This window comes from Daldinia loculata (genome assembly GCF_022478755.1).
Source record: "Daldinia loculata strain CBS 113971 unplaced genomic scaffold F4817scaffold_11, whole genome shotgun sequence".
In the NCBI taxonomy this organism is placed as follows: Eukaryota; Fungi; Ascomycota; class Sordariomycetes; order Xylariales; family Hypoxylaceae; genus Daldinia; species Daldinia loculata.
In genome coordinates, this window is record NW_026054865.1 from 582,044 (window position 1) to 604,616 (window position 22,573).

At 48.2% G+C, this 22,573-nt stretch overlaps 5 protein-coding genes across 5 annotated transcripts; 1 reads left to right on the forward strand and 4 right to left on the reverse strand.

Moving 5' to 3' along the window:
* Nucleotides 1-52: 52 nt before the first annotated feature.
* F4817DRAFT_26967 (beta and beta-prime subunits of DNA dependent RNA-polymerase) lies at nt 53-4,037 on the reverse strand. Its single transcript, XM_049299401.1, has 3 exons — nt 3,783-4,037; nt 3,704-3,716; nt 53-3,645 (listed from the first exon to the last, which is right to left on the reverse strand). The coding sequence occupies exons 1-3, from the start codon at nt 3,907-3,909 to the stop codon at nt 333-335; spliced, it is 3,453 nt and encodes a 1,150-aa protein (XP_049161367.1). The 5' UTR covers nt 3,910-4,037; the 3' UTR covers nt 53-332.
* Nucleotides 4,038-8,696: 4,659 nt separating this feature from the next.
* On the forward strand, nt 8,697-13,651 carry F4817DRAFT_27146 (ARM repeat-containing protein). Its single transcript, XM_049299430.1, has 5 exons — nt 8,697-9,098; nt 9,252-9,266; nt 9,405-9,868; nt 10,539-10,734; nt 11,158-13,651. The coding sequence occupies exons 1-5, from the start codon at nt 8,874-8,876 to the stop codon at nt 13,345-13,347; spliced, it is 3,090 nt and encodes a 1,029-aa protein (XP_049161368.1). The 5' UTR covers nt 8,697-8,873; the 3' UTR covers nt 13,348-13,651.
* A 1,239-nt stretch (nt 13,652-14,890) lies between these two features.
* On the reverse strand, nt 14,891-16,172 carry F4817DRAFT_330992 (60S ribosomal protein l15). The gene is made up of 4 exons (XM_049302461.1): nt 16,056-16,172; nt 15,895-15,986; nt 15,539-15,695; nt 14,891-15,473 (listed from the first exon to the last, which is right to left on the reverse strand). Exons 2-4 carry the CDS (start codon nt 15,979-15,981, stop codon nt 15,106-15,108), a joined length of 612 nt encoding a protein of 203 aa, XP_049161369.1. The 5' UTR covers nt 15,982-15,986; nt 16,056-16,172; the 3' UTR covers nt 14,891-15,105.
* Nucleotides 16,173-16,395: 223 nt separating this feature from the next.
* Nucleotides 16,396-17,521, reverse strand: F4817DRAFT_330993 (uncharacterized protein). Its single transcript, XM_049302462.1, has 4 exons — nt 17,429-17,521; nt 17,236-17,359; nt 17,027-17,173; nt 16,396-16,967 (listed from the first exon to the last, which is right to left on the reverse strand). The coding sequence occupies exons 1-4, from the start codon at nt 17,466-17,468 to the stop codon at nt 16,460-16,462; spliced, it is 819 nt and encodes a 272-aa protein (XP_049161370.1). The 5' UTR covers nt 17,469-17,521; the 3' UTR covers nt 16,396-16,459.
* A 1,566-nt stretch (nt 17,522-19,087) lies between these two features.
* F4817DRAFT_313774 (uncharacterized protein) lies at nt 19,088-21,895 on the reverse strand (the record flags this gene model as incomplete). Its single annotated transcript, XM_049300299.1, has 3 exons — nt 19,088-19,703; nt 19,754-20,429; nt 20,482-21,895. The coding sequence occupies 3 exons, from the start codon at nt 21,893-21,895 to the stop codon at nt 19,088-19,090; spliced, it is 2,706 nt and encodes a 901-aa protein (XP_049161371.1).
* Nucleotides 21,896-22,573: the final 678 nt, after the last annotated feature.

Consider the following 22,573-nt stretch of genomic DNA (forward strand, 5'->3'; position numbering starts at 1 on the left):
GAGCTATATAAATATAGCCTCGATTATGTTCCTGTTGCAATTTTCCTTAGAATTCAACACGAAATTTAGAATGAATATTTAATAACTACGCTCACGTTCACCAGAAGAGTTCTCTTATAAACAATAAAACCACTCGCAATTTCTTTTTATCTCGAATACCCCTTCATCATACAAGCTTGATTTAATACATACATAACATGAGTCCAAGCCAGCCAATGCCACGCCAGCAAAAAGGTACGCCGCCCAATGCATATAAGTGATATCTTGCAATCGCAACTGTAATTTTCCATTCCATTCCATAAGTTCCATACTACATATATGTACCTATTCCACTACCTCGGGTGCGGGAACTCGTCTTCCAACTGTAGTCGCACGCCGACGTTCATGCTAATAAGTTCCTGTATGAGCAGCTTCGCGGCATACGGCATAGTCATGCGCGCGACCTCGCGGCTGCTGTGGCACGTGCTACAGTAGCCCTTGTACCCGAACAAGCCGCACCGCTCGCAGATGTCGATCTCGGTCGCGTCGGAGCTGATCATCAGGCGTTCGAGGAGGAGCTGCGAGGCACCGTACGCGATGAGACAATCGCGCTCCATTTCACCGAGACGCAGACCACCGTCTCGGGAACGACCTTCGGTAGGCTGGCGGGTGAGGATGGCGCGGGGTCCGCGCGAGCGGGAGTGCATCTTGTCTTGGACCATGTGCTTCAGTCGCTGGTAGAAGATAGGCCCGTTGAAGATGTAAGCCTGGAGCGGCTCGCCTGTTATTCCCGAGGTAAAGTAATCTTTGCCTTCCCAAGAGAATCCGGCATTAACTAGTTCTCTGCTCATGGCTTCGAGGGGATGAGACCTGAAGGCATCGCCATATCCGTAGTCCTTGCGCCCCTTGACTACCGAGGCTTTTCCTGTTAGGCATTCCAGTAACTTGCCGACTGTCATACGAGACGGGAAACCGTGGGGGTTCATGATGATATCAGGTACGAGGCCTGAATCCGAGAACGGCAGATCTTCCTGGTCCACAATGATTCCAACAACACCTTTCTGTCCGTGCCTGGACGAAAACTTGTCGCCTAATTCAGGTCTTCTGGTCTGTCTCGTTTGGACCTTGATGAGCTGTGTCTCCCTCTCAGTCTGCGTAACCATAACTTTGTCAATGTAAGCTGGATCTGATAGTCGGTACGACAATGGTGTTTCGCGGTACTCTTGGGTCCTCTGGCCTACTCCGACTACTGGTGCTATGTCCACCGGGCTCTCCTTTTTGATGAGGATGTCACCACTCCTAACGGGGTACCCTACATCGGCCAAACCGTCATTGGAGAGCGCATTATACTTGGATTGAGTTTCATCCTTATCGCCGATCCTTTCTCGGCTTCCATTGGCATATTTTTGAAGATCCGCTGTGTATTTGCGGAACACTTGGACTCGTCCAAATCCACGATCACAGGATGCCTTGTTCAGAACAAGGGCATCTTCAATATCGTAACCTGAATATGACATGACGACAACAGTCGCATTTTGCCCGGCAGGCAACTTGTCGTAGTGAATAAGCTCGATGGTCTTACTGATGACCATTGGGCGCTGAGGGTAGACCATAGTGTATAAGAGGGTGTCGATGCGGTTGAATTGGTTGTAAGCAATAGCTCCGATAGCTTGTTTACCCATAGCGCATTGATACGTATTTCTGGGGGACTGGTTGTGATGAGGGAATGGAATTAAGCCGGCCACAGCGCCAAGTATCGTGAATGGCTCAATTTCCAGATGCGTTGTCGCTTTCGTGATATCTTTTTCATAGAGTGCTACTAGCGTGTCATTCTCTTCGTTGACGTCGAGGTACTCGACAATGCCTTGCTTCAGAAAGTCATCAAACGTGACCTTTCCAGCTTGTAGCAATCTAAGATGACTATCCTTTATTCTCGCCTCGCCGTTCTTCACTATAATGTACGGTCGACAGATACGTCCTTCGTCGGTTGCGATATGCACAGCTGAAAGATGGGTGTTGACATTAATGCCGACAAATGGGGATATCCACCCTCGTCGTCTCATAGTGCGGAATTTAGCTGCGAACCGCTTCGGGTATCGGGAGAGAGCAAATGGAGTGCCGTTAATATGGACGATATACGTGCCCTTCCTATGCATCTGAGCACCGGAGAAGCATCGGAGCGGTTCAACTCCAGAGTCCAATGTAAACACCATCTTTTTAACAGGATCCTCATCCACGTTGGTCGTGATATGCGTCATGAGGGCCAAGTTTTTAATCAAACCACAGGCCTCACCTTCGGGTGTATCAGACGGACAAAGCATACCCCACTGAGATGGCTGTAGAGCACGAGGACCACTGACTTTCCTCGTCTTTTCGAATTGACTGCTTATACGAGTCATCATTCCGAGGGCGCTGATGTAGCTGAGACGGCTCAGAACGTGTGTTACGCCGGCACGGTCCATCTTAAATCGCTTCACGCTCCAATTTCCAGTTTGAATAGCACGGTTCATACCCTCAGTGATGTGCTTTCCTTGAGCACCAACCTGTACCAGAGGATCTACGGCGATTGCCCGATTTTGCTTCCTCAGGGAGTGCTCGACGTTGAACTTGAGCTGTGTCATAAAATTCTTGAATAAATCTTCAAAAAGCAAAGACAGAAGTTGCCCTGCCAACTCTAGTCGCTTGTTACCCACGAAATCTCGGTCGTCCACAAGCTTAGGGTTGTAATGGGCCATAAGTACTCGGCGAACCATGAGAGCGATATAGATAGCTTTTGGGTAAAAGTCTAGACCCTCGACCGGTATGTGAGCAATAATGAGGTTAGCTAAGGCATCGAGACCTTCCTCGATAGTACTACGCCGAGCTTGTGGCGGTCCTCCAGGCTGTTTTGCTCGACCGCCCATCTTCACTCTTGCTCCGATGTAATCTAAAGCCTGCTGCTGAGTAAAGACACCGACCCTGGTTGCTTCCTCGAAATTTACAGCAAAATCATCCTGGAACCTTCCATCGGAACCAGTAACGAGCTCCATGATCTCGTAGTCCGTAAGACCACCAAGAGCTTTGAGGATGATAACTATGGGTATAGCTTCGACGAGAACGTTGTGCTGAAGAACAATCCGGTCCTTCTTCAGGGTAACGTATGTTTTGGACTTTCTCTCGTGTGTAGAACTCGTCACTGAAGCTGTGATTATACTATTCTTCTCGTCTGCCTCGACAATGACTCGATTCTTGCTCAGCTGCTCCTGGACAAGAATAACCTTTTCCGTCCCGTTGATGATGAAATACCCTCCAGGATCAAGGGGACATTCGTTCATGAGCTCCATCTGGGCATTGTTTGCACCGTACAGCCGGCATTTGTTGCTCCGCAACATAACAGGCATACGAGCAAGCTCGACATTGCGGCGAATAATCTTCTGCTTTTCTCGTGTGTATGCAATATCCACGAGAATCTTAGCAGAGTAAGTGATATCCCGTAGGCGGCATTCCATAGGGGTGATATCATTTTCGACCCTATATTCACTGAAGTCGGAACGATCCGGAGGTGCAACCCGGATGTCTATAAATTCGATCCAAAAGCTGCTGTCAACATCGCTTCTAAGCGTGCGGTTGGCCTTGACAATTTCTTTAATTTCATGATCTACGAAGAAATTGTAGGAGTCGATATGTCTAAGCCCATTAATTAGTATCAACCAGCCGCATATCATAACCATCAGACGAAACGTACTGTTTGACCAGACCTAATAGAATAATATATTAGCGTACCGTAAATACCCGCTTGATCACAATGCAGATCGCATACATACCTTTGACCTTCAAAAAAGCCGGAAGTAGTTGATTCTTATCATCAACAGTCGAAATAGGGTCCGTCAACTTCTTTCCGTTGTAAAAAGGCTCTAATAGAGCCTCAAATCCGTCATCGATATAAGGCATTTTGACGGCCAAGCATTTTTATATATTGGCGTCTGAGTGATAAGTGATTGTGAGATGACTCTTAAAAATTCAGCCTCCTTAATGAAGAGCTCGTCGCGTGTGGCGGCCTGTTCCTGTCCCCCACCAAAGAAAAAAAAATGGAGGGGCCGCCACTAAGTACCTAGGTACGTACATATGTACCTTAGACCTCGAATGCTTATATAAGCACATGATTATATAAGATTCTTGGATGGGGTTTTCTACATGTACCTAGGTACCGCGAATAGGATCTTATCTCTAAATTATAGCCCACGTCGAACAAATCGAAGCTTTCAAAATTATGGAACTACATGTAGCTAAATGAATCTGTGGATGACTCCACGGGGAAAGAGTTGATGAGACAAACAGATACGACCCGGGGACTTTTTTAACGTCTCACCTAACGATATCAATCCGAAAATCCACATTCTTTGGTATTTACATGTTCCGATGGGATTAATAATTTGAAATAATACCGGGAACCATACTAAGAAACCGGGGAATATTATTTCTCTACGTCAACACACACACATATATATATACGCGTATTAAATGTCGTCACGCTTATCAAGGTCTATCTCGGTACTCATTTGAGTCACCACGATGGGACCTTTCTCTCCGCCCAACATCCACGCTGCCATGCAAGCTTCCTATTTGGAAATCATCTCTATTTTTACCCAAAGGCTGTCCTCCCTTTCGATAGCTACCAGGGACATGCATGTGTAAAGAATCCAATGAGCGGGTAGACGGGGTTTGGCCGAATGCCAAGAACCAAGCTCAACCATATAATGAGCCATTTGAACCCCTCTTTACCCCTCCATCAACTTCGTCCGTAGAGTTACTGCCCCTCGTCTTAACCACCTCTGCAGCTTGCCTTGCATAACTCACTGCAGGAAATAGTACGCTGTGCTGGCAGATCGATCCGTCATGCATTGGTCTGTGAAGCCGCCTCATCCTCTCAGGTTGGATGTGGAAACAGGGAAGATTTCGCTATATTATATATGTAAAGTAACTGCAAAAAGAGCAATAGTACGGCTATGCAGCTACTTCGTCATATCTCGAGTGACCGTCTAATAAGAAGCATGTATAGAAGAGGGGCCTGTAGGCGAGGATATTTGGTGAGTATGTATTCAAATGCCCAGAAAAGGTTGCAGGATGTCGCTGGGCTTGTTTTGGATCATCAATATGCCTACCTAATACGCCGTTGTTAGTAATCTCATCAACTCCCTCGAGCTAGTTCCAGACCTTGATCCGTAGCGAAGATCACCCTCTTCGCATCTAGACCCTTCGTATTGCTAGTCTCTTAACCGTATCCACAAATATGTGTTTTGATTATAGAACTGCACTCGGAAAATAAAGAAATACTAATGAGATATTTGTATCTTATAAGATGCTAATACATATTAGTGTTTATAGGAAAGTTTACGTTAGCTCACCTGGGTCCAGCGTATGCAAGCCACAAAACGCACATCGTGATCCAGAGTATCCGGGGGAAGAGGCTATTTCTCTCCCGGGGCTGGTTGGGTGACGTGCAGACTCGCTAGGGCAGGTTTATAGATGCTCCGTATGTGGGCAAAAGTCGGTGAGCCGAACAAGGATAGGTTTACTGTGCGTAGCCGCCCAAACCTTTATCGAGGTAGTTATGCTTGTACATAAGTAAGAGTACATAGCCAAAGGCTCGCCGTCCCATCGTATGTAACGATGCGAAGAACAGTCTACCTCAGACGATCTCATTGTCGCCACTAGGGCGGTCATAGTTGAGAACTACTAGTTGCGAGCCACGTTTAGAGAGCAACTCGGAATCGGTGATCGCCGCGCTGTGTAGTTTGGAAAAGCCATGCTCTTTAGCTCTGCTTACGGCCTCGAATCTGTTCGACAACGCGATAGATGCCAACGGCAATCCTGACGGCTACAAAAGGAAATAGGGTAGAAGACGTACACGGAGTACCTAAGTAGGAAATGGGATCGAGAAGGCAACGTTCATCTCAACAAGGGTCTATCAGTATTGAGCCGCGCTAAGAGCCCATTAAGATCAAGAAAGTCTAGGCTCGATCCGAAACCTTAACGAGGAAGGACCCTAATAAAGCAAGGAGCTGACGTATGAGACGGTTGCCAGACTACGCTCGGCAATATGTGAAAGTGGCGCTTCATGGTGAGGTGCTCGTAAACAGCTAAGAATCGACGCCGGAGCAAGCGCCGGGGGGGGCTTGGCTCGGAAGAAATAGCCTCTGTAACAAAATATTCTAATGAATGTCGAGCAATGTCTCAGAATTCACTAGATGGCGCTGTTAGCCCATAGGTATCTGCATTGGACGCGGGTGCTTCGAGAGTATTCGATCACATACATACTCTTCGTCCAGTACCCCTAACCGGATAAATACATCCACTCCTGTCGGGTCAGTATAAGGTACATAGAGAGGTATAGGGAAAACGCTCGTAAACTTCGAGGCCCTTAGAGATCCTTTGCTAAGAGACCTATGAGAAGCCACCTGCGAGCAAACTGGTATCAAACGTGGGTAAGGCATCCATCCAACCAGAGCTTATTGATGTACATCCCCAATTTATACTTGCATGCATGCCGTCCCTGTGGAGCTTGTTAAACCGGGAGACAGAGCATACATATACCGTCTGGTGATACTGATGTAGATGTAGGCGTATGCTTATGTGCCTTTGACTGCAGGACGGCATTGGATAACCGGACGGATGCAAAAAACGGATGGGTGAATCATCTAGCACATGGAGTTGGGCTGAATTGATTCCTCGAGTCCAAACACATCTAGATGTATCCCTACGGTCCTACACGCGATAGACAAAATCTTATCGTTGTATATAGGTTCGGATTCGTGATGCTTGCAGCTCAAATATTCCCCGCACCAAACTGAAGATCGACAAAGTGTGAACAGTCCGCATATCGGCCATGGCTTGCGCTGGTGTTTGAAGCCGGAAACTTGGGCGGCACTGGTTTGTTCAATAGCTCTTGGTGTCAGGTAGGAGGTAAACCGAAGTTCCGCTCACCGCTCCCCTCTGGTTTGAACAAGCTGCTCCCAGCTACATACCTAACATACCAGTCTCGGCCGCTAGCGACGCCAGGGGTAACCAGGTAGCTAGGATAGTTACTCAAAAGGGTTTATCAGTATTGAATACCGTCACAATAAAACGGTCACGTACACACCTACTTAATAGGAGGGGGCTATAGGTTTTTACCTACCTAGATGTCGAGTATGAGTACCTAACCTATTTTAATTGGAAATCTGACTTACCTAGCGTCGTAAATAGGAACAATCGTAGGTTAGACAATTGAACCTACCTACCTTACCTATGCAGGAGGTTGAATGAAATTATTAGTACCAAGGCCGTCTCCAGCCGTCTCAATTTGTGTAGCTGGGCTGGACCCCAACTTCACCCTTCTGGTTCCTATTTGAAGTCTTTGGTTACTACCTATATGTAGAGTTCGCAACCAGCGCTGTCGCGATCGAATTCTCTAGGTTAAAGAGAAACAAAGGAGGGAAGACCCTGAGGATGAATGGATGAAGTCAATCCATCGAACGATCTAAGAAGCCGCTTCTACCTATCAAGTAGGTAATTGCCTACTTGGGTAGTCCGTAGTCATAGATCAATATATTCTGATGTTCTCATCCCATCCCACCTTTTTTATACTACAACCGCTTTGTTGCTCTCTTCTGGCGTATCGATTGGTGCTCTTGAAATATACAACGTTTCTCCAGAATAGTCATTCTGCGTATATACCTTATGTAGTCGCGGCTTGCCACTTATTAGTCGATATACGCGCAAGTATGTATGTAGTTACCTAGGTAGGTAGCACACACACTAGAAGAAAATAAGCATAAGAGCTCACCAGCGACAGATGCTTTCGATGAAACGCAAGCATCGAAGCAGGTATGTCGAGGTAAGCACGAAAGAATGGTAGCAATACGCCGCGACTAGGTACCTAGGTAGTATGCTAGTCTGCGTGTCCGCTAGTACACGAAGCGTTAAAGCATCAGGCTCTTAGCTCTAGGAAAACGGACAGGGACCAGGGGCTTGCGAGGGCAGGAGGGGCCAATCTGTACTACACAAGACATGGAGACGCCCACTCTTGCCCACCGTAATCCACCATCTCGCATGTATTTGCCTTGTACTTCCTTCGAGTTGTAGCCCTGAAGGACCGTAGTGTACAATAGGTACATACCACATACCTACAAGCACTGAGTGATGTATTCTAGGCCGTAGGTTGTAGGTTGTACCACCAAACAGACCTCGACCAGGGGGGTGGGAAGGAGACAAGACGCAGGACTTTCACACTGGGGGAACAAGACTGACTGAAGAAGGAAAGAGGGTTGGTTGCGTCTTTGTCCTAATTCCATCTAAGCCGCTCCCTGTGCCTCGTCCACTTGTAGACTTGCAGACTTGGAGACTTGCAGCAATTGAAACATTTGAATCTCCTTCTCTTCGCACAACTCCACACTCTTTTATTATTATTTGCATTTTGCGACTTGCAACCCTTTCTTTTCTTTCCGTGCTGCGCTGCCGCTCCTGGCTCTCCAGGGCTGCATTTTGCGTTGTGTGCTATAGTTGTTCTCATCAAAGGTGAGTGAGTCTAACCTATATTGTCAATAGCCGAAGACAACCCTCTCCAACCCCCCATTAAGACATCGTCAAGTCAACCTACCCTGCCCAGCGCAAGTTGAGTGCCGAACGAGGGATATGCCGCTCGCGATACAGCAGAAGCGCGGCGCAAATCTTGCTAATTGCCCAATTCTCCTGAGATCCCTTCACTGCATTTTGGATAGAGGAAAATTTTTGATGTCGGCTTCTTGCGATTGGTTTCATTGGGTATCCCTAGCATGCTGACCGTCGTCCTCTGGAACTCTCCAGTTTATAGAAAAATCCGGTGATTGCCAATTTGGCCTGTACGAAAGCTTTTGGTGTTGTAACAACAGAATAACATGGATGATTATCGATTTCGCACTCAGCAGTCTCCGAGAAACGAGGCGCCGATGAATTCTCTCGTCTCACCGCAGAGAAATGGCAGGCCCATGCCTCCTCAGCCAGTCTCGCAAGACCCTCGAACGACTTTGCCTCGACGGTTCACCACCGATTCGGGGCGTGTACCAACATTGTCCACTATATCTACCTCCCAGCGAATGCCGGAACCACAAGAATATTCTGCCGTGAGTCTCCCCGAATTTGGGCATGCCGCAAAATATTGTGGTCGGGATAGGCCTTCGGCCTTACTAGAACTGCCCCGAGCATGTCTCAATGCTCCTAATTGCATGTCTTGCCCTTGTGAAACACATAGCTGACATTGGTTATCCTAGACGCAGTATAAAGTACAACTGGTAAGGCTGTCTCTTTGCCGCCTGTCGTTTCTGTCCATTCCCCGAGTCGCACCTCTGCGCATGCGCTCAGTACCTAGATTCCTATTTGCGGTTATCGTTATTTTAGCATAGTTGAGTTAGTGCTCACAATCTGTATAGTTAGAGAAGAAGAAAATCGAGTATGAAAAGCTTCGAGAGCAGAAGCGGCGCTTCGAGGCCGAGATGCATAAATTGGACCAGCAGCAGCGGCGGGATGAATTCGATATTGCCCAGATGCAGGAGGATCTAGGCCGAGGAAACGGCTTAGGGTTGACAGGTCACCAGTCCGAGCCGACGACGCCGCCCGAGTATCGAGAGACGAGCTCGGGATTCCCTACCATGTTCTCTCGTCCTAACCGATATTCGACTCCTAGCCTTGGTCTCGTATCTCCGCCAGGGCTTTTCAATCGACCGGGGAGATCTGGTTCTCAACTCACGTCTCCCCAGTCGGGCATTCTTCAATCCCGCTTTTTCGACGACGCTATACCATCCCGCTCCGTGCCGGGCTCTCGTAGGAACAGCGACGAAGACGAGAAGGAGGAGGCTCTTCGCCAGGATCCTACAAGTCATCGATCAACTAACGCGTAAGTCTGATACTTCCTGGAATTCTGCTTTCTTGTTTTATCCATTGTTTCTACCCACGCGCAATCTTGCCGAAATATTTGTCAGCGACGACACCGATTGTTGTCATGTCTAGACCTCCATGCATGGCGGTCAAGGCAAATTTGCATTTATAGCAGCGAAAACCCTTGTGTTTGACGCAAGAAAGGTAGATAAGGCTAGGGATTTCCTTCATCAAAGATGGTACGGGTGTCTTGTTTATCCTTGGTGGTTAATTGGGCGCGAGTTCGTCGATTTGGGTTCACAAACAATGTCAGCGAGGTGCTCGACTTGGCCCAACCTCTCTTTTCATGCAATTCTCTTGTCATTATACCATTGTATTATGGCAAGCCCTGAATTGGCAAGCCCTATTGAATTCGAGATACACCATTTCGTCCACTTCTACCTAAGCAGAAAAAATATCCCTCTCTTAGAAAAATAAATTCCCCCCCTCAGCACATTTCCCGGATACTCATACGTCCCATCTCCACCAATATCTCCTTCCTTTCTACCATTTCTACCTAACACCCAAACGTCGCGCTGTTGACCACTGTACGCTTGGGGTTTTAACATATTTCCATTCTTGTGCTTTTTACGCACTTCATCAGCCGGTCTGCAGGTATTTAGCAGCTACTGACGTAGAACCCTTTTCAGTCTTAATCGGTATTCTATGCCCGTTACACGTCGTGGCAATCTCTACGATAACATCGATCAGACCAACACAACTGGTTTTCTCTTCAGAGACGACGAATCCTCGATGGATTTGAACAACTTTTCTAACATTTCTAACATTGACGCTAGTGAGGACGGTTTCCCTCAGCTCTACGCACAGAAAGGAAATCCCAACGTGGTAAGTTAACGCCTCAGGCACTTTTCACACCTGCCGTCGTTGCCCCTTCGTTGCCCCTTCGTTGCCCCTTCGTCGCTCCTTCACTGCTCTTTCACTTTACCTGAGTCACGCATTGTTCCCTACTGTATGTTTGCTTGTTTGTCCTGTTTATGGTCTGTGCTCCCGGTTTCTCGAACAACATTTGAGGAACTTGTCAGGCGAACTGCGCTTGGAAGTGTTTTAATTCAGCGCACGTTCAACACAGCTACTACACATATCAATTTCCACCTTACTTTGGAGATTATATCTTTTACAAGAATTCTTCACTCCTCACATTATTCCCAATTGATAAACGCTGTTGCATCTTCACTCGTCCCTTCCGTCAGATATCTAGTGTTGCTAGTTATCAGGACGCTAGTTATCAGTACGCTAATCTTCCCACAGTTATCTGCTTCTTCCGCCGCAGTTGATCTCGCATCTCACCGCGCAAGTGGTGAAGCTACCCCTACCAACGGCTGGGCGAACATTCCACGTCATCGACAACAGCAGAGTCTATCTACTCTAGGATCGGCCCAAATGAATACCACCGACGGCATGTCTACTGGCCAAGCAGGGTCATCGACCGACAGTACCTCTGTTGCTAGTCGCCCTTTCCGTCACTCTCTCGACGTGAGTCAGTACAGGGAGACTAGTACCGACACCGCAACTACCTCAACCATGCCTCCCTCGTCTACTCAGGTGCTTTCCACACCTCCCAAGCTACAGACTTCCTTCTCCGCAGGTGAGATGGCTGCCGTCAAGAACGTCCCTAGCGCTGCCTTGACTCCTTCGAGCAATGCGAATGCCCATGCCCAACAGCACTTCCACAACCACAATGCAAGCATTGGCCGAATCCCCCCTGGCGCTATGAAACGCCACAGCCGTGAGCTTTCCAATGATAATCACGCTGTCGCTGCCCAAGCTGGTGCACCATATCCATCAATTTCATCCCAGCTGCAGGGTGGTGCTCCTGCGTTTGGCCCGGTTGCATCCAGCCAGGCCGCTATTCAGGCGCCTATCTCTGCTGGAACTGGAACAGCCGCTGCTGGTTCGCCCTCATCTCTTGGGCCTTACCAGCAATTCTATGGCGGGTACAGCCAGCCGAACCCTAACGGTCCTGGCCCTGGCCCCGGCCCCGGATATAACATGAACATGATGACAATGGGCATGCAGAACTTGGGAATGAACAATTACCCTCCTCAGAACTATGTCGGCTACGGCCCCATGTACCAGCCCCATGCGCAGCCTCGAGACTCTCAGCAGCGTGTAATGCAGCAGCGTCGTGCTCAGGATAATGAGGCCATGACCCGTTATGCCAACCTATCATTGGAGCAGGTAGGAGGTACAATCTACGATCTTTGCAAGGATCAGCACGGCTGCCGATACTTGCAGAAGCAACTCGAGAACCGAAACCCCGAACAGGTCCACATGATCTGGCTAGAGACGAATCAGCATGTCGTCGAGCTTATGACGGACCCCTTTGGAAATTACTTGTGCCAAAAGCTTCTGGAATATTGCGACGACGACGAGCGTACTGTGCTGATTCAGAACGCGTCTGGAGAGATGGTCCGTATCGCGCTCAACCAGCACGGCACGCGAGCCTTGCAGAAGATGATTGAGTTTGTCTCGACTCCCACGCATGTTCAGCTCATCATTGAGGCCTTGCGATATCGAGTTGTCGAACTCATCCAAGATCTCAATGGAAACCATGTGATCCAGAAGTGTCTTAACAAGCTCAGCCCGGAAGACGCCCAGTTCATTTTCAGTGCAGTCGGCAACAACTGTATTGAAGTGGGTACCCACCGTCATGGTTGCTGCGTGCTCCAACGATGCATTGACCACGCCTCGGGAGAACAAAAGATGTGGCTTGTTACTAAAATCACTGAGAATGCCACTCGACTTGTACAAGACCCCTTTGGCAATTATGTGGTTCAATACATCATTGACCTGAACGAGAGTGTCTTCACTGAGCCGTTAATACAGCAATTCCGTGGCAAGATTAGCCAGTTGTCCCGTCACAAGTTCAGCTCCAACGTTATGGAGAAGTGCATCCGATGTGGCAATGACGACTCTAAAGACATGATGGTCAACGAGCTCCTGGCCCCGGGCGAGATGGAGCGCCTGCTACGCGATTCGTTTGGTAATTACGTTGTTCAGACCGCCTTGGACCATTGCACGTACCCCATGAAGATTCCGCTGGTCGAAGCCATCCGTCCGATCGTTCCCACCGTCAGAAACACTCCGTACGGTCGCCGACTCCAGGCCAAGATCCAGCAGCACGACACTCGAAGTGCCAATACCAGCGGACAGGCCACCCCCGCCGACGCAACCCAGGGTCAGATTGCGATTCGTCCCCCCCACACTCGCGCCATGACGACTCAGTCTATTGTGTCGCCACCTGGTCCCTACACGAATGGCCACAGCCCCAACGGTATTAACGGCACTCGAGGCAGAATGGCATACCCGCCCCCTAATGGCATGGGCGTCCCTGGCGTCCCTGGTAATGCTCCTCCGCAACCGCCGCGAATGGCCCAGTACCCTACATACCCTGGTGCTGGTGTTAACCCTGGATCTGGCGAAGGTGATTTCTTCTAGATATTTCTCATGCCAACGGCGGTCATGATACTTGTAACGGTACGATAATGAACTCGGACGATAAACCATTTCCGGTGGAATTTTCCCTAATGGTCGATTACGTGGTCTTTGTGGCCTTCGTGGCCATTTCGCAAAGAATGAATGAGATGCTTCATACGAGCTTGATGACACCGCTTTCCTTTTCTCGCGCCATCCACATGTCACCTTTACTTCCTTTCTACGCAAGATATCACACAAACTCATTTGCGTCATCGAGTACCACTGTTAGCGCCCATTGTTCCTAGGGTTGCTCTGTATATTACGCACTCGATACACGATTCTCGATACCCCAGCCAAGGCCAGCTTTCACAACAGCATATCGAATTTAATCGTGGCCCGCGCCTGTGTACTCAAACATCTCGGCATAGATTTCCTTTTTGTTTTCTCGGTTTGCGGGATGCTTTTTCGGCAGACACATGCATTACTCCTATTTTACACGCATTAGGCCGGTATTTCGACGTCATAGCTTCTCGTGATGTCTACCACTGCCCTAATCACGTATGCTCTGCGATAGACATACATACGCTCGCACCTAATCTCCTCGACCAGTTTCTATAGGAACCAGCTCTATGCAGATGTCTTTCTATACATGCTGGTCTCGTACGAACGTATCATGGCACACGACAGCAGGCTATGGGATGCTGGCATCAATGGGTTCTCTTGTACACCTACATGTTTCTCCCATGGGAAACCTAAATCAACTACTTACGGCTGCAGCAAAGCGTGATGAGCTCAGGGGACCCAGAAGATGTAACAGCTCTCGTCGTTAAATACAGATGGGAGGCGACTGGATACCAGTTCCAGATGATCTTGGCTTGTGTTTTACACTGAGGCTCATTTATCAGGATTTGTTCTGCGATGTCTTTTTCGACGGATTTTGCCGGTCTCGCTGATTTGGCGATATTGGGCAACGATTTTCTGTCCTAGGTATCTTCCCCCGTGGAAGAACCTCTTCGCCTGTACTTTGCAGATAGCCTAATAGAGGCATATAAAATATTTCTCGAGTCCATTTTCTGTGACATGATTTTTCAGGACTTACTGCTTCCTACCTAAGTTGCCATTTAATGACCGTAGAATATAACATAGTGGAGAGGCCGGTACCTTTAACGTAGTAACCTAAATCGATTAATATAACAACTTATCTGAGGTACTTTATACGTATAACAACTACACCACCAAAGTCAACAAAGTCACCAAGACTACTAAAACTATTACAAGTACTGCAATAGTTATTATAATGCAAATAGGGCATATGGCGTACAAGACATAAAAACGGACCATAGACTATAGCCGTGGTAGCTTATATCGCGTATAGTTAAAGCAGATAGGTTATCACGTTCAAGTTACCGTACAAAGGCTTATGATAAGCCTAAGTAGTGGGTTATGCAGCTCTTGAATGTCGATTGCTTTAAGCTAATAGCCGCCGCAGGAAAGCCTCATTCAACGACAAGAGATACGAAGTCACATTTAGCAAAATAGTGTCATCAGGCACGAAGTATTAATGTAAACAGCCGAAAGCAAATAATTTTTTCGTCCCAGGAAGAATCTTGTTCCTATGTAGACTACGTGCAGTAACTCCAGGCATAACTCATGAGCCCGACGCATGCCCTATTGACCCTGAAGAAAGACGTTGTTCCCTGCCGTAACCACGACATCCACAACCAAGCCGTCGTCGCACGTCCCCTAGTTTCCACCTCCGCCTCCGTTAGGCGCACGCGCTTATCGGTAACGCCATAGGGAGAGGGTGTTGTGTCTCTTCCAGGTCTTTCTGCGACCAGCCTTGGTCTTGTTGTAGCGGTGGCCCTTGTTGAGACCACGCGACTTCTTGCCGGTAGCGGTGAGACCACGGGCCTCGCGGTGCTTGTGCACGGGGTTGACGATCCAGTTGATGCGGGGGTCCTGGCGGATGGCCTTGTGCTGGGGGTCGACGAGGATAACCTCGTAGTACTTGTAGGTGGAGTCCTGGTTGATCCAGTACGAGTTTAGGACTCGCAAGTTGGCGCAGCGGCGGCCGACACGCTCCTCAGCGGTAGCCTTGAGGGATCGCTGGTACTTCAGCTGGTTCACACCCTGGTTGGTGGGCTTGCCTGTAATTTCGACATGATTAGTCGTCTGCCTCGAGAATAGTATCTCAGTTTCGTAGTAGACTTACCGTAGGTGGCACCCTTAGGCACGGGCCGCTTGCGACCACCGCGGCGGACACGCACACGGTAGATGACATAGCCCTGCTTGGCCTTGTATCCGAGGCGGCGGGCCTTGTCGGGGCGCGAGGGACGCGAGGCGCGGTGGATGACGTTCAATTGACGAAGCTATATTGATGCACTCTCAGCTAATGTTCAACGAGTGTATAGCAGAGACACGTTCCCTCCCTGCCGGGGAAAGGCAAAGGAGGGAAGACAGCGTCCACATAATCATCCACGCCAATATCTTGGACTGTTGTAGATTTTCGTGTGTATGATACGCTTTTCGTGTCGAAGGTTTAAAGCAATCGTGGAGGTTTCAACATACTTCCCAGCAGCGGACTCGGAGGAGGAATCGCAGAACATCGGACTGCTTCTTCTTCTGAAGCTCTTCGACATACTTGAGGGCACCCATCTTGACTGTGCGGTGAAAAAGGCAAAGGTTAGCAATAATATCAAAGAGGTTATGTCGAGTAGAGAGCTACAAACCAGGTTGGGAATAGAAGCCTGCAACAATGGATGGTCGTGTGTCGTTGTGTGTGGTGTGAGGAATTGAGGAATGCGAAAATCTTCAATTGAGTGAAGAAATTTGCCAAAGTTTGTGGGAGTGCGTTTGGGGGGGAAAATTAAGCGACCCGGGGCTAGCCCAGGAATGGGATAGTGTGACTTTTATTAGTGCATTGACCATATATACATCGGTACTTGGCTTATTGGCTTACCTTCGAACCCTTCCTGTCTCCACAATACCTATGTACATAGGTACAGATCTAGGTTAAGATGTATTTCATAATTGCATATCAAGAAACTCGAGGTTAATAGCAAATCTAAAGCTCCATATGATACAAGCTAATAGTTACAGCCCATCATCACAGATTCTCAATCTATGTACTCCTCTACTGTCCCCGCGATAGATTATTTGCTCCCAAGGGAACAGACTTCGCGATAGCCGTGAATTTCTTGACTTGCTCCGCTGCAACTGTACCCCAAGTATCCCCGTCTAACGCCATGCGGCTCTCTTTAAAGAGATCTGAAGCCATGCTCTCCCTTTCATTTGCCTTGGATCTATCATGCTGGCGAGATATGTGAGCCTCTGGGGTAAGCTTATCCTCGACGAGTTTCTCTCCGTACTCGCGGCCGCAAAAGAGAAGGTCTTTCATATCCTGCTTATCCTGCTTCCATTTCGCAGTGGGAAGCTCGAACTTATAACTCTTGAGTTGCTCGTCCGTCTCCTTGAACTTTCTGAGCAATTTATAGCTTCCTGATATGATAGACTGCGCATCTTGGAATAAGATATGACTCTCCTTGGTTGTGTTACGTGCCTGGCCGTCTAATCCGTAAGAGAGAACGGTTCCTGAGTAAAGCTCTCCAAAGGTTTCTACCAATTTATCATTGCTCTGGGCGCTATAGATAGTTAGATTAAATTCCTTGAATTGCTAGTTTGCGAGGTCTAGTGTTCTCACAGTTCTTTCTCCTGTTCTTGAATATACTCTCGCACCTTATCTGTCTGTTTCTTGACTTTCATTGCAAAGTTCTTGATGAAAGTCTTTGATTTCGTAACTTCGCCTTGGGTATTGCCCTCGAAAATCTCGGCCCATCGTTGAAAATTTCTGTATATACCAGGTACCATCAATAGCCAGACTTGTGAATTATTTTCCAATTTAGTACTCACCGGCTACCCTCTCGGCCCTCGTCTTCATCGTACTCTTCGAGTCGTGAAAGGCGTCTGTTCGTACCAGTCTTCTGCTTCTTGGTATTGTTTTCCTTGATCAACGCCTCAGGGTCGTCTGACAGTGCTGTAAAATGTGAATATGCCTGGCACTACGAACTATATCAACCCGCTGTTCTCTCGGCGGCGTACTTACACTCGGGATCAACCTTTCTCTTAGTTACTCTCTTCGACATGGTGGTTGCAAATGTATAATAGTTGAATAGGCTGGTTTCGGTAAATCGCTATAGAAACAAAACCGGGATCAGATGAAAGGTGAACTGGGGACTATGATGCGATTCAAACAATTCATTATTATCAACAAGGCTACATATAGCACTGTGAATTGAGGAGATGCAGAATCGTGTGTAAGAATCGGGGGCAAGAAATTCTCATTTTATTATTCTACTTGGTGACATAAGTAGGACGTAGAGGTATCTAGGTGGTTCTTTCCTCCCTGATGGCAGGTTCTTACTTAACCTTAGGTACATAGGGTATGTACGTGGGTGTCCACATATGATTTACTCCTTCTACAGTTATGTATTTCCATAATAGGAGGTCATGTGCTAAACAACCAACATTAAGTAGAATGCTCCTTCTACATCAGTATACTTTGAGTACCTACTTATAAGGGACTCACTTATAAAGGGCTCAGGTGTAGTTCAGATCCATAGTGTTGTATAAAAAACAGTATTAAACATTACTCAAATTTGACACATGCAACTCAGCGACTATAGTTATTAGAAAGCTTAATTATAGCAATTATAGCAATTTTAGCCATCGGAGGTAACTAGAACCCTATCTAGAACGAATCTGCCATTAAACTAACAGTGAAAGTGGACAAACCGAACAGAGGACTCCCCCCCTGAATGCATCTCGCAAGGCAAATGGGTGTAATCTTTCATGCGTGGCAAAGTCTTTTCTGGTCGTACAAAATCCGTCCATACCCAACAATTCGTGCAAACCGTCCCTTTTGAATATCAAATTACACATATGCTTGTGCAGCACGTCTATGTTGATCTCCTTTCAAGCGCAAACCTACTTTTTGTCTTATGGTTTCTCTTATGCCGTGTCGTCATGACGCAAAATGATTGATGGCCCTCTGTCTTCGGTCCGTCTTCTCGCCTCGCCTCAAACCCGAACTCGAACTCGAACTCGTCTTCGTCTGGCCTCGTTCCGAAATCTTTAAAGGTTGAGAAATCAAGGAATTCCAAGGAATTGATGGATGCCGGTGCCGACCAACGCCAAAAGTCTGATAATTGCGTCGGTCCTCTGGAGTTTTCGCCTAGGCGTACTGTGACTTATATGTACCACAGGCGCCTCTAGGAATAATTGACTGTATGTAAACAACTTGAAGGGGCCGCAAGGCCACCTGAAAAAAAGGAGAGAATTAAACTGTAGAATAAAAAAAAAATCAAATGAACGGAAATGGATGTATGTCAATCCGTCGATCGTAATACGTCTCTGTAGTCTCGGATCGTATAATAGTGATGGTATGGTACGAGGGAAGTATAATACGAGAATGGAATTTTAGTGTAATGATAAATCGGAGTCGAGGTTACTGTGTACGACATTTGTCTTTACTGGATGATTGAGGTTCCAAAAAAAAGGTGCCTTTAGAAGGTGCGTAACAAAGATAGATACCGTATGGTAGTAATGAATGTTTGCGTCAATGAATTTTAGAGCGAGGTTGAACCACAATAGGGGTAAGGGGTATCACAATATCCTCGCGAATCGGAAGTATCTCCAGGTTCATTAGTAACGAGAGGGAGTTCTCGAAGGCCGTAATGGAACTAATTCCATAAACTCCTCGCGTTCAGCGGGAGTTCAGAGAGAGCCCCTGGAACGCTCCAACCCATTCGTTCTGTCCTGTCATGTTAGGCACTGACTGATCGTGAGGGGAAGGAGCCGTGTGGGGACTCGGATAACGCGTTCGCATGCTTGGGGGGAATTCCCCAGGTTGGGAGAAGCCGCCGGGGTATGCCTCCATCCCTTGCATCACGCTCGGGACATATGGCACTGCGCCGGACCTTGGAGCACTGCTGAACGCACCATAGGCAGAATATGGAAAACCGGACGGGGGATATGCAGAACTGGCTACTGAAGGACGATCTGGCCCGCCAAATGGCTGGTTGAAGGGTGGCTGAAACGGTCGACCTGCAGCACCCGGACTGGTAAAGGCACCCTGTGAGTCCTGGGGTGGATTGGATCTTCGTTCTGTGTTGGCGGATCCACTTCCTCTTCCAAGGCCGACAGCACCTGGGCCGATGCCGCTGGGCGCCTGCAGCCCCAAGGTCGGGCTGGCAAATGAGGCAGGGTTGATAGCGGACATCCAAATTCGCGTCTTGTAGATCTTAAAAAGATCGGTGACTAGCGAGTTGAAGTTGATATACGAGTCGGCGAAGTAGTAAAAGGTTAATTTCTTCCAGTCCCTAAAATTCGTTAGCGACGTAGCAGGTCAAATATAGAAATAGTTACTCACATCTGGAACTCGGCATCGAGAATCTCCATGTTCAGACCATGCTCCTTCACCTTCTGCATGCACATACGCTTCGCCTTAGCTTCGTTTCCTTCTTTATCTCGAAGGTTGTGAATCTCGTGACTCTGTGCTAGGCGTTTGATGAGCTTCGGTTTGAGTTCGCCCGCGTTTGGTTCTTGCATATGATGCTGGCTTGGTGGTCCCATTCCGCCAATTGCGCTGCCTTGAAGACCATTAGATGCAGCCATCAAACCAGCCCCGGTCCCTTCCTGAGCGGCCGCGGCATTTTGAGAATACATCATCAACCATTTGTAGTGCTCTTCAGCGTAGTGCTCCTTCAATTCTTTAGCTGTTTGCCAGTCCACATTGTCGCGAGCCACGGTTCCAAGATCAGTTCCTCGATCCGCCTCTACAATGACAAGATCTCCAGGTTTAACCGTGAGGCCAGTTCCTTCTTGGATGTAGAATACATCTGCCCTAGAACACTTGAAAAGAACAATATGCAGCAGTTGGTTGTGTCTGGGCTGGCTCATTCCGTACATACTCCTGTGAGGCGATGGCGGACGGTTACCAAAGGTTGAAGGAAGTCCGTAGGCCGACTGGTACGGATTGCCGTAAGCGGACGACGCAATAGCTTGGTGTGCATTAGGAGCATTGCCTCCACCTGGGTAATAGGATACTGTTGATAAAGTTAGCCCTGAACGTAAACTAGACAGCTGAGATTTACTTACCAGGACTAGCGGTTTGAAAGCCTGCGCCCTCGGGGAACCCGCCAAAGTCTTGAGAATGAGACTGAGCTGCCTCTGCGGAAGTCGCATCATGAAGGGAAATACCCTCGCCAACAGAACCGATTGATCCTTGTCGCGTAGGCACGTCGGCAAACGAATGTCTACGACTCTGTGAAATCTCGGTTAAACCGCCAAAACCTAGAGAACTCTGCCAATATGCTTTCTTAACATTCTCGAGCTTTCTATTCTCTAGGGGATAAGGGGAACGGAAAGCCGCAGACGCAGACGCGTATTCGCTCATGCGCCTTCCTAATCCTCGTTTCGAGGCACTGTCCAGGCCCTCTCCAGCTTCATCTAATTCATCAATCGCGAAGTCAGACTCCTCGGGAACGGGTCCGCGGACGCCGTATCCGTTACCTAATCCGTAAGTAGCGGCGGTTGACGCACGGGGTCTGAGCCGAGAGTTGTGATATTGCTGTTGTTGCTGCTGTCTCAACATAGCATTCTCTCGAGTGAGCATCTCTATTGTCTTCGCCTCGGCACTTTGCTGCAGATGAGATGCCTGAGCTGTGTCGCTGGCACTCTCATCATCGTCATCCTCAACTTCCTTCACTTTACCTAGCATCGCACCTTCACTGGACATCTCACTCAACATACTCGGGCGCGAGGGTCTGTGCTGCAATCCAGGATGCCCAAGGGGAGCACGCGGTCTTCCCGATAGCACCGAGGACGTAGGAATCGTCGGCGTCGTCGCATCCGGGTCTAACTGACCCACCGAGTATGACTGGGAACGGTACGTCTTGGGGGTTGGGTGCAAGGGAATGGCGAAAGGAATTTGTGGGTTAGGATTCTGCTCTCGTGGAGTGGGCGATGTCTGCGCCAACGAACCATCTTCACCGAAGAAACCAGCATTACTGGGGACAGTAGATGTCGGCGAAGGGAGGACTTCGGTCAATCGAGAAGGCGGCTCCTTACGCTCTGTGTTCCAAATGCCTGTTCCCCATGGGAAAGACGGCGGTCCTTGATGTCCTCTTCCCATCGCCGCCGAAGATGTAGTATGAGAACCCCAAGCGGTCGTACCTGGCTCGGCTGATGGGGTACTAGGGTGTGAGGCTGTTGGTGACATAGAACTGCTCGCAAATGAACCTTTCCTCGGATGGGGTAACGTAGTTTGTGATGTATCATTCAACCAAGAAGCACGACGTACAGGCTTCTGAGGCTGTACTTGTGGTCGATGCGCGTCTTGTCGATGAGGGTCAGGTTCGTCGTCCGAACTTGCCAGGGCTTCAGAGTCTGGTGTAGATCTTCGAACATTCAGCTTTTCAAGAAGAATAGACTGGTTGTTTGGCGCAACTCCTGGGTATGCGCTCTGGCCGGCCTTGGTTGCGGTACTGGGCTTGATGTTGCTGGAGCTCATGGTCTGCAGATGATCGATTTCGGCTTAATAATCGCCGAAAGAAAAAAAAACCACACTGAAACGCAATGACAATAACCGACCAAGACCTCAAAATAGTAATAAAAAATAACACCCAGAATTTACAGGCGGTTTCCGGGGAGGTGTTCGAGCGTCTATGACGGCAGTAAATCGTGTAAACCTACGCGATGTGTTAGTCATGCTACGGTACCAGAACCAAAACTGAGATGAAAATGAAAACGAAATGAGAAGATCACCCCGCCAAAAGTAAATGCTGCAAATGATTTAAGTCTAGACGAAGGAGGTATGATTGGCGTTTCCTATCTTGAGCGCCAGTGCTCGGCGAATCCATCTCCACACGCCCCTTATATATAATGAACCACACAACGCCGGCGCAGACCAAATTACGTCCTCAAGAGATAGCCGGTCTAGTCAAGAGTGGACATAGCGTAAAACAAAGAGATTTAATACTTACTGGTGTCAACGAAAAATATTAGATCTATTCATAGGGTATCGAAGAATCCGTGTCTATTGAGAAAATGAAAGGCCGGCAGGCAACGCAATCTCAAGGGAAAAAAAGAATGGTCGACCGAAGTGAAGTAACGGTATTGATCGCCAGTCCCAAATCCAAAAACGCCACCAGAAAGACCCTTCTCGATTTCTAAATTGAGTTGTCAGGAT

Excerpts from the sequence above, each read along its gene's own strand:
- F4817DRAFT_26967 (XM_049299401.1), bottom strand. The coding sequence starts at position 3,909 with ATGCCTTATATCGATGACGGATTTGAGGCTCTATTAGAGCCTTTTTAC.
- F4817DRAFT_27146 (XM_049299430.1), top strand. The coding sequence starts at position 8,874 with ATGGATGATTATCGATTTCGCACTCAGCAGTCTCCGAGAAACGAGGCG. Across the intron at positions 9,869-10,538 it reads AGTCATCGATCAACTAACGC|TCTTAATCGGTATTCTATGC; the intron begins GTAAGTCTGATA and ends AACCCTTTTCAG. Across the intron at positions 10,735-11,157 it reads AGAAAGGAAATCCCAACGTG|TTATCTGCTTCTTCCGCCGC; the intron begins GTAAGTTAACGC and ends ATCTTCCCACAG.
- F4817DRAFT_330992 (XM_049302461.1), bottom strand. The coding sequence starts at position 15,981 with ATGGGTGCCCTCAAGTATGTCGAAGAGCTTCAGAAGAAGAAGCAGTCC. Across the intron at positions 15,696-15,894 it reads TCCGAGTCCGCTGCTGGGAA|CTTCGTCAATTGAACGTCAT; the intron begins GTATGTTGAAAC and ends GCATCAATATAG. Across the intron at positions 15,474-15,538 it reads GCCTAAGGGTGCCACCTACG|GCAAGCCCACCAACCAGGGT; the intron begins GTAAGTCTACTA and ends TCGAAATTACAG.
- F4817DRAFT_330993 (XM_049302462.1), bottom strand. The coding sequence starts at position 17,468 with ATGTCGAAGAGAGTAACTAAGAGAAAGGTTGATCCCGAGT. Across the intron at positions 17,360-17,428 it reads GAGAAAGGTTGATCCCGAGT|CACTGTCAGACGACCCTGAG; the intron begins GTAAGTACGCCG and ends CACATTTTACAG. Across the intron at positions 16,968-17,026 it reads CAAGAACAGGAGAAAGAACT|CGCCCAGAGCAATGATAAAT; the intron begins GTGAGAACACTA and ends AACTATCTATAG.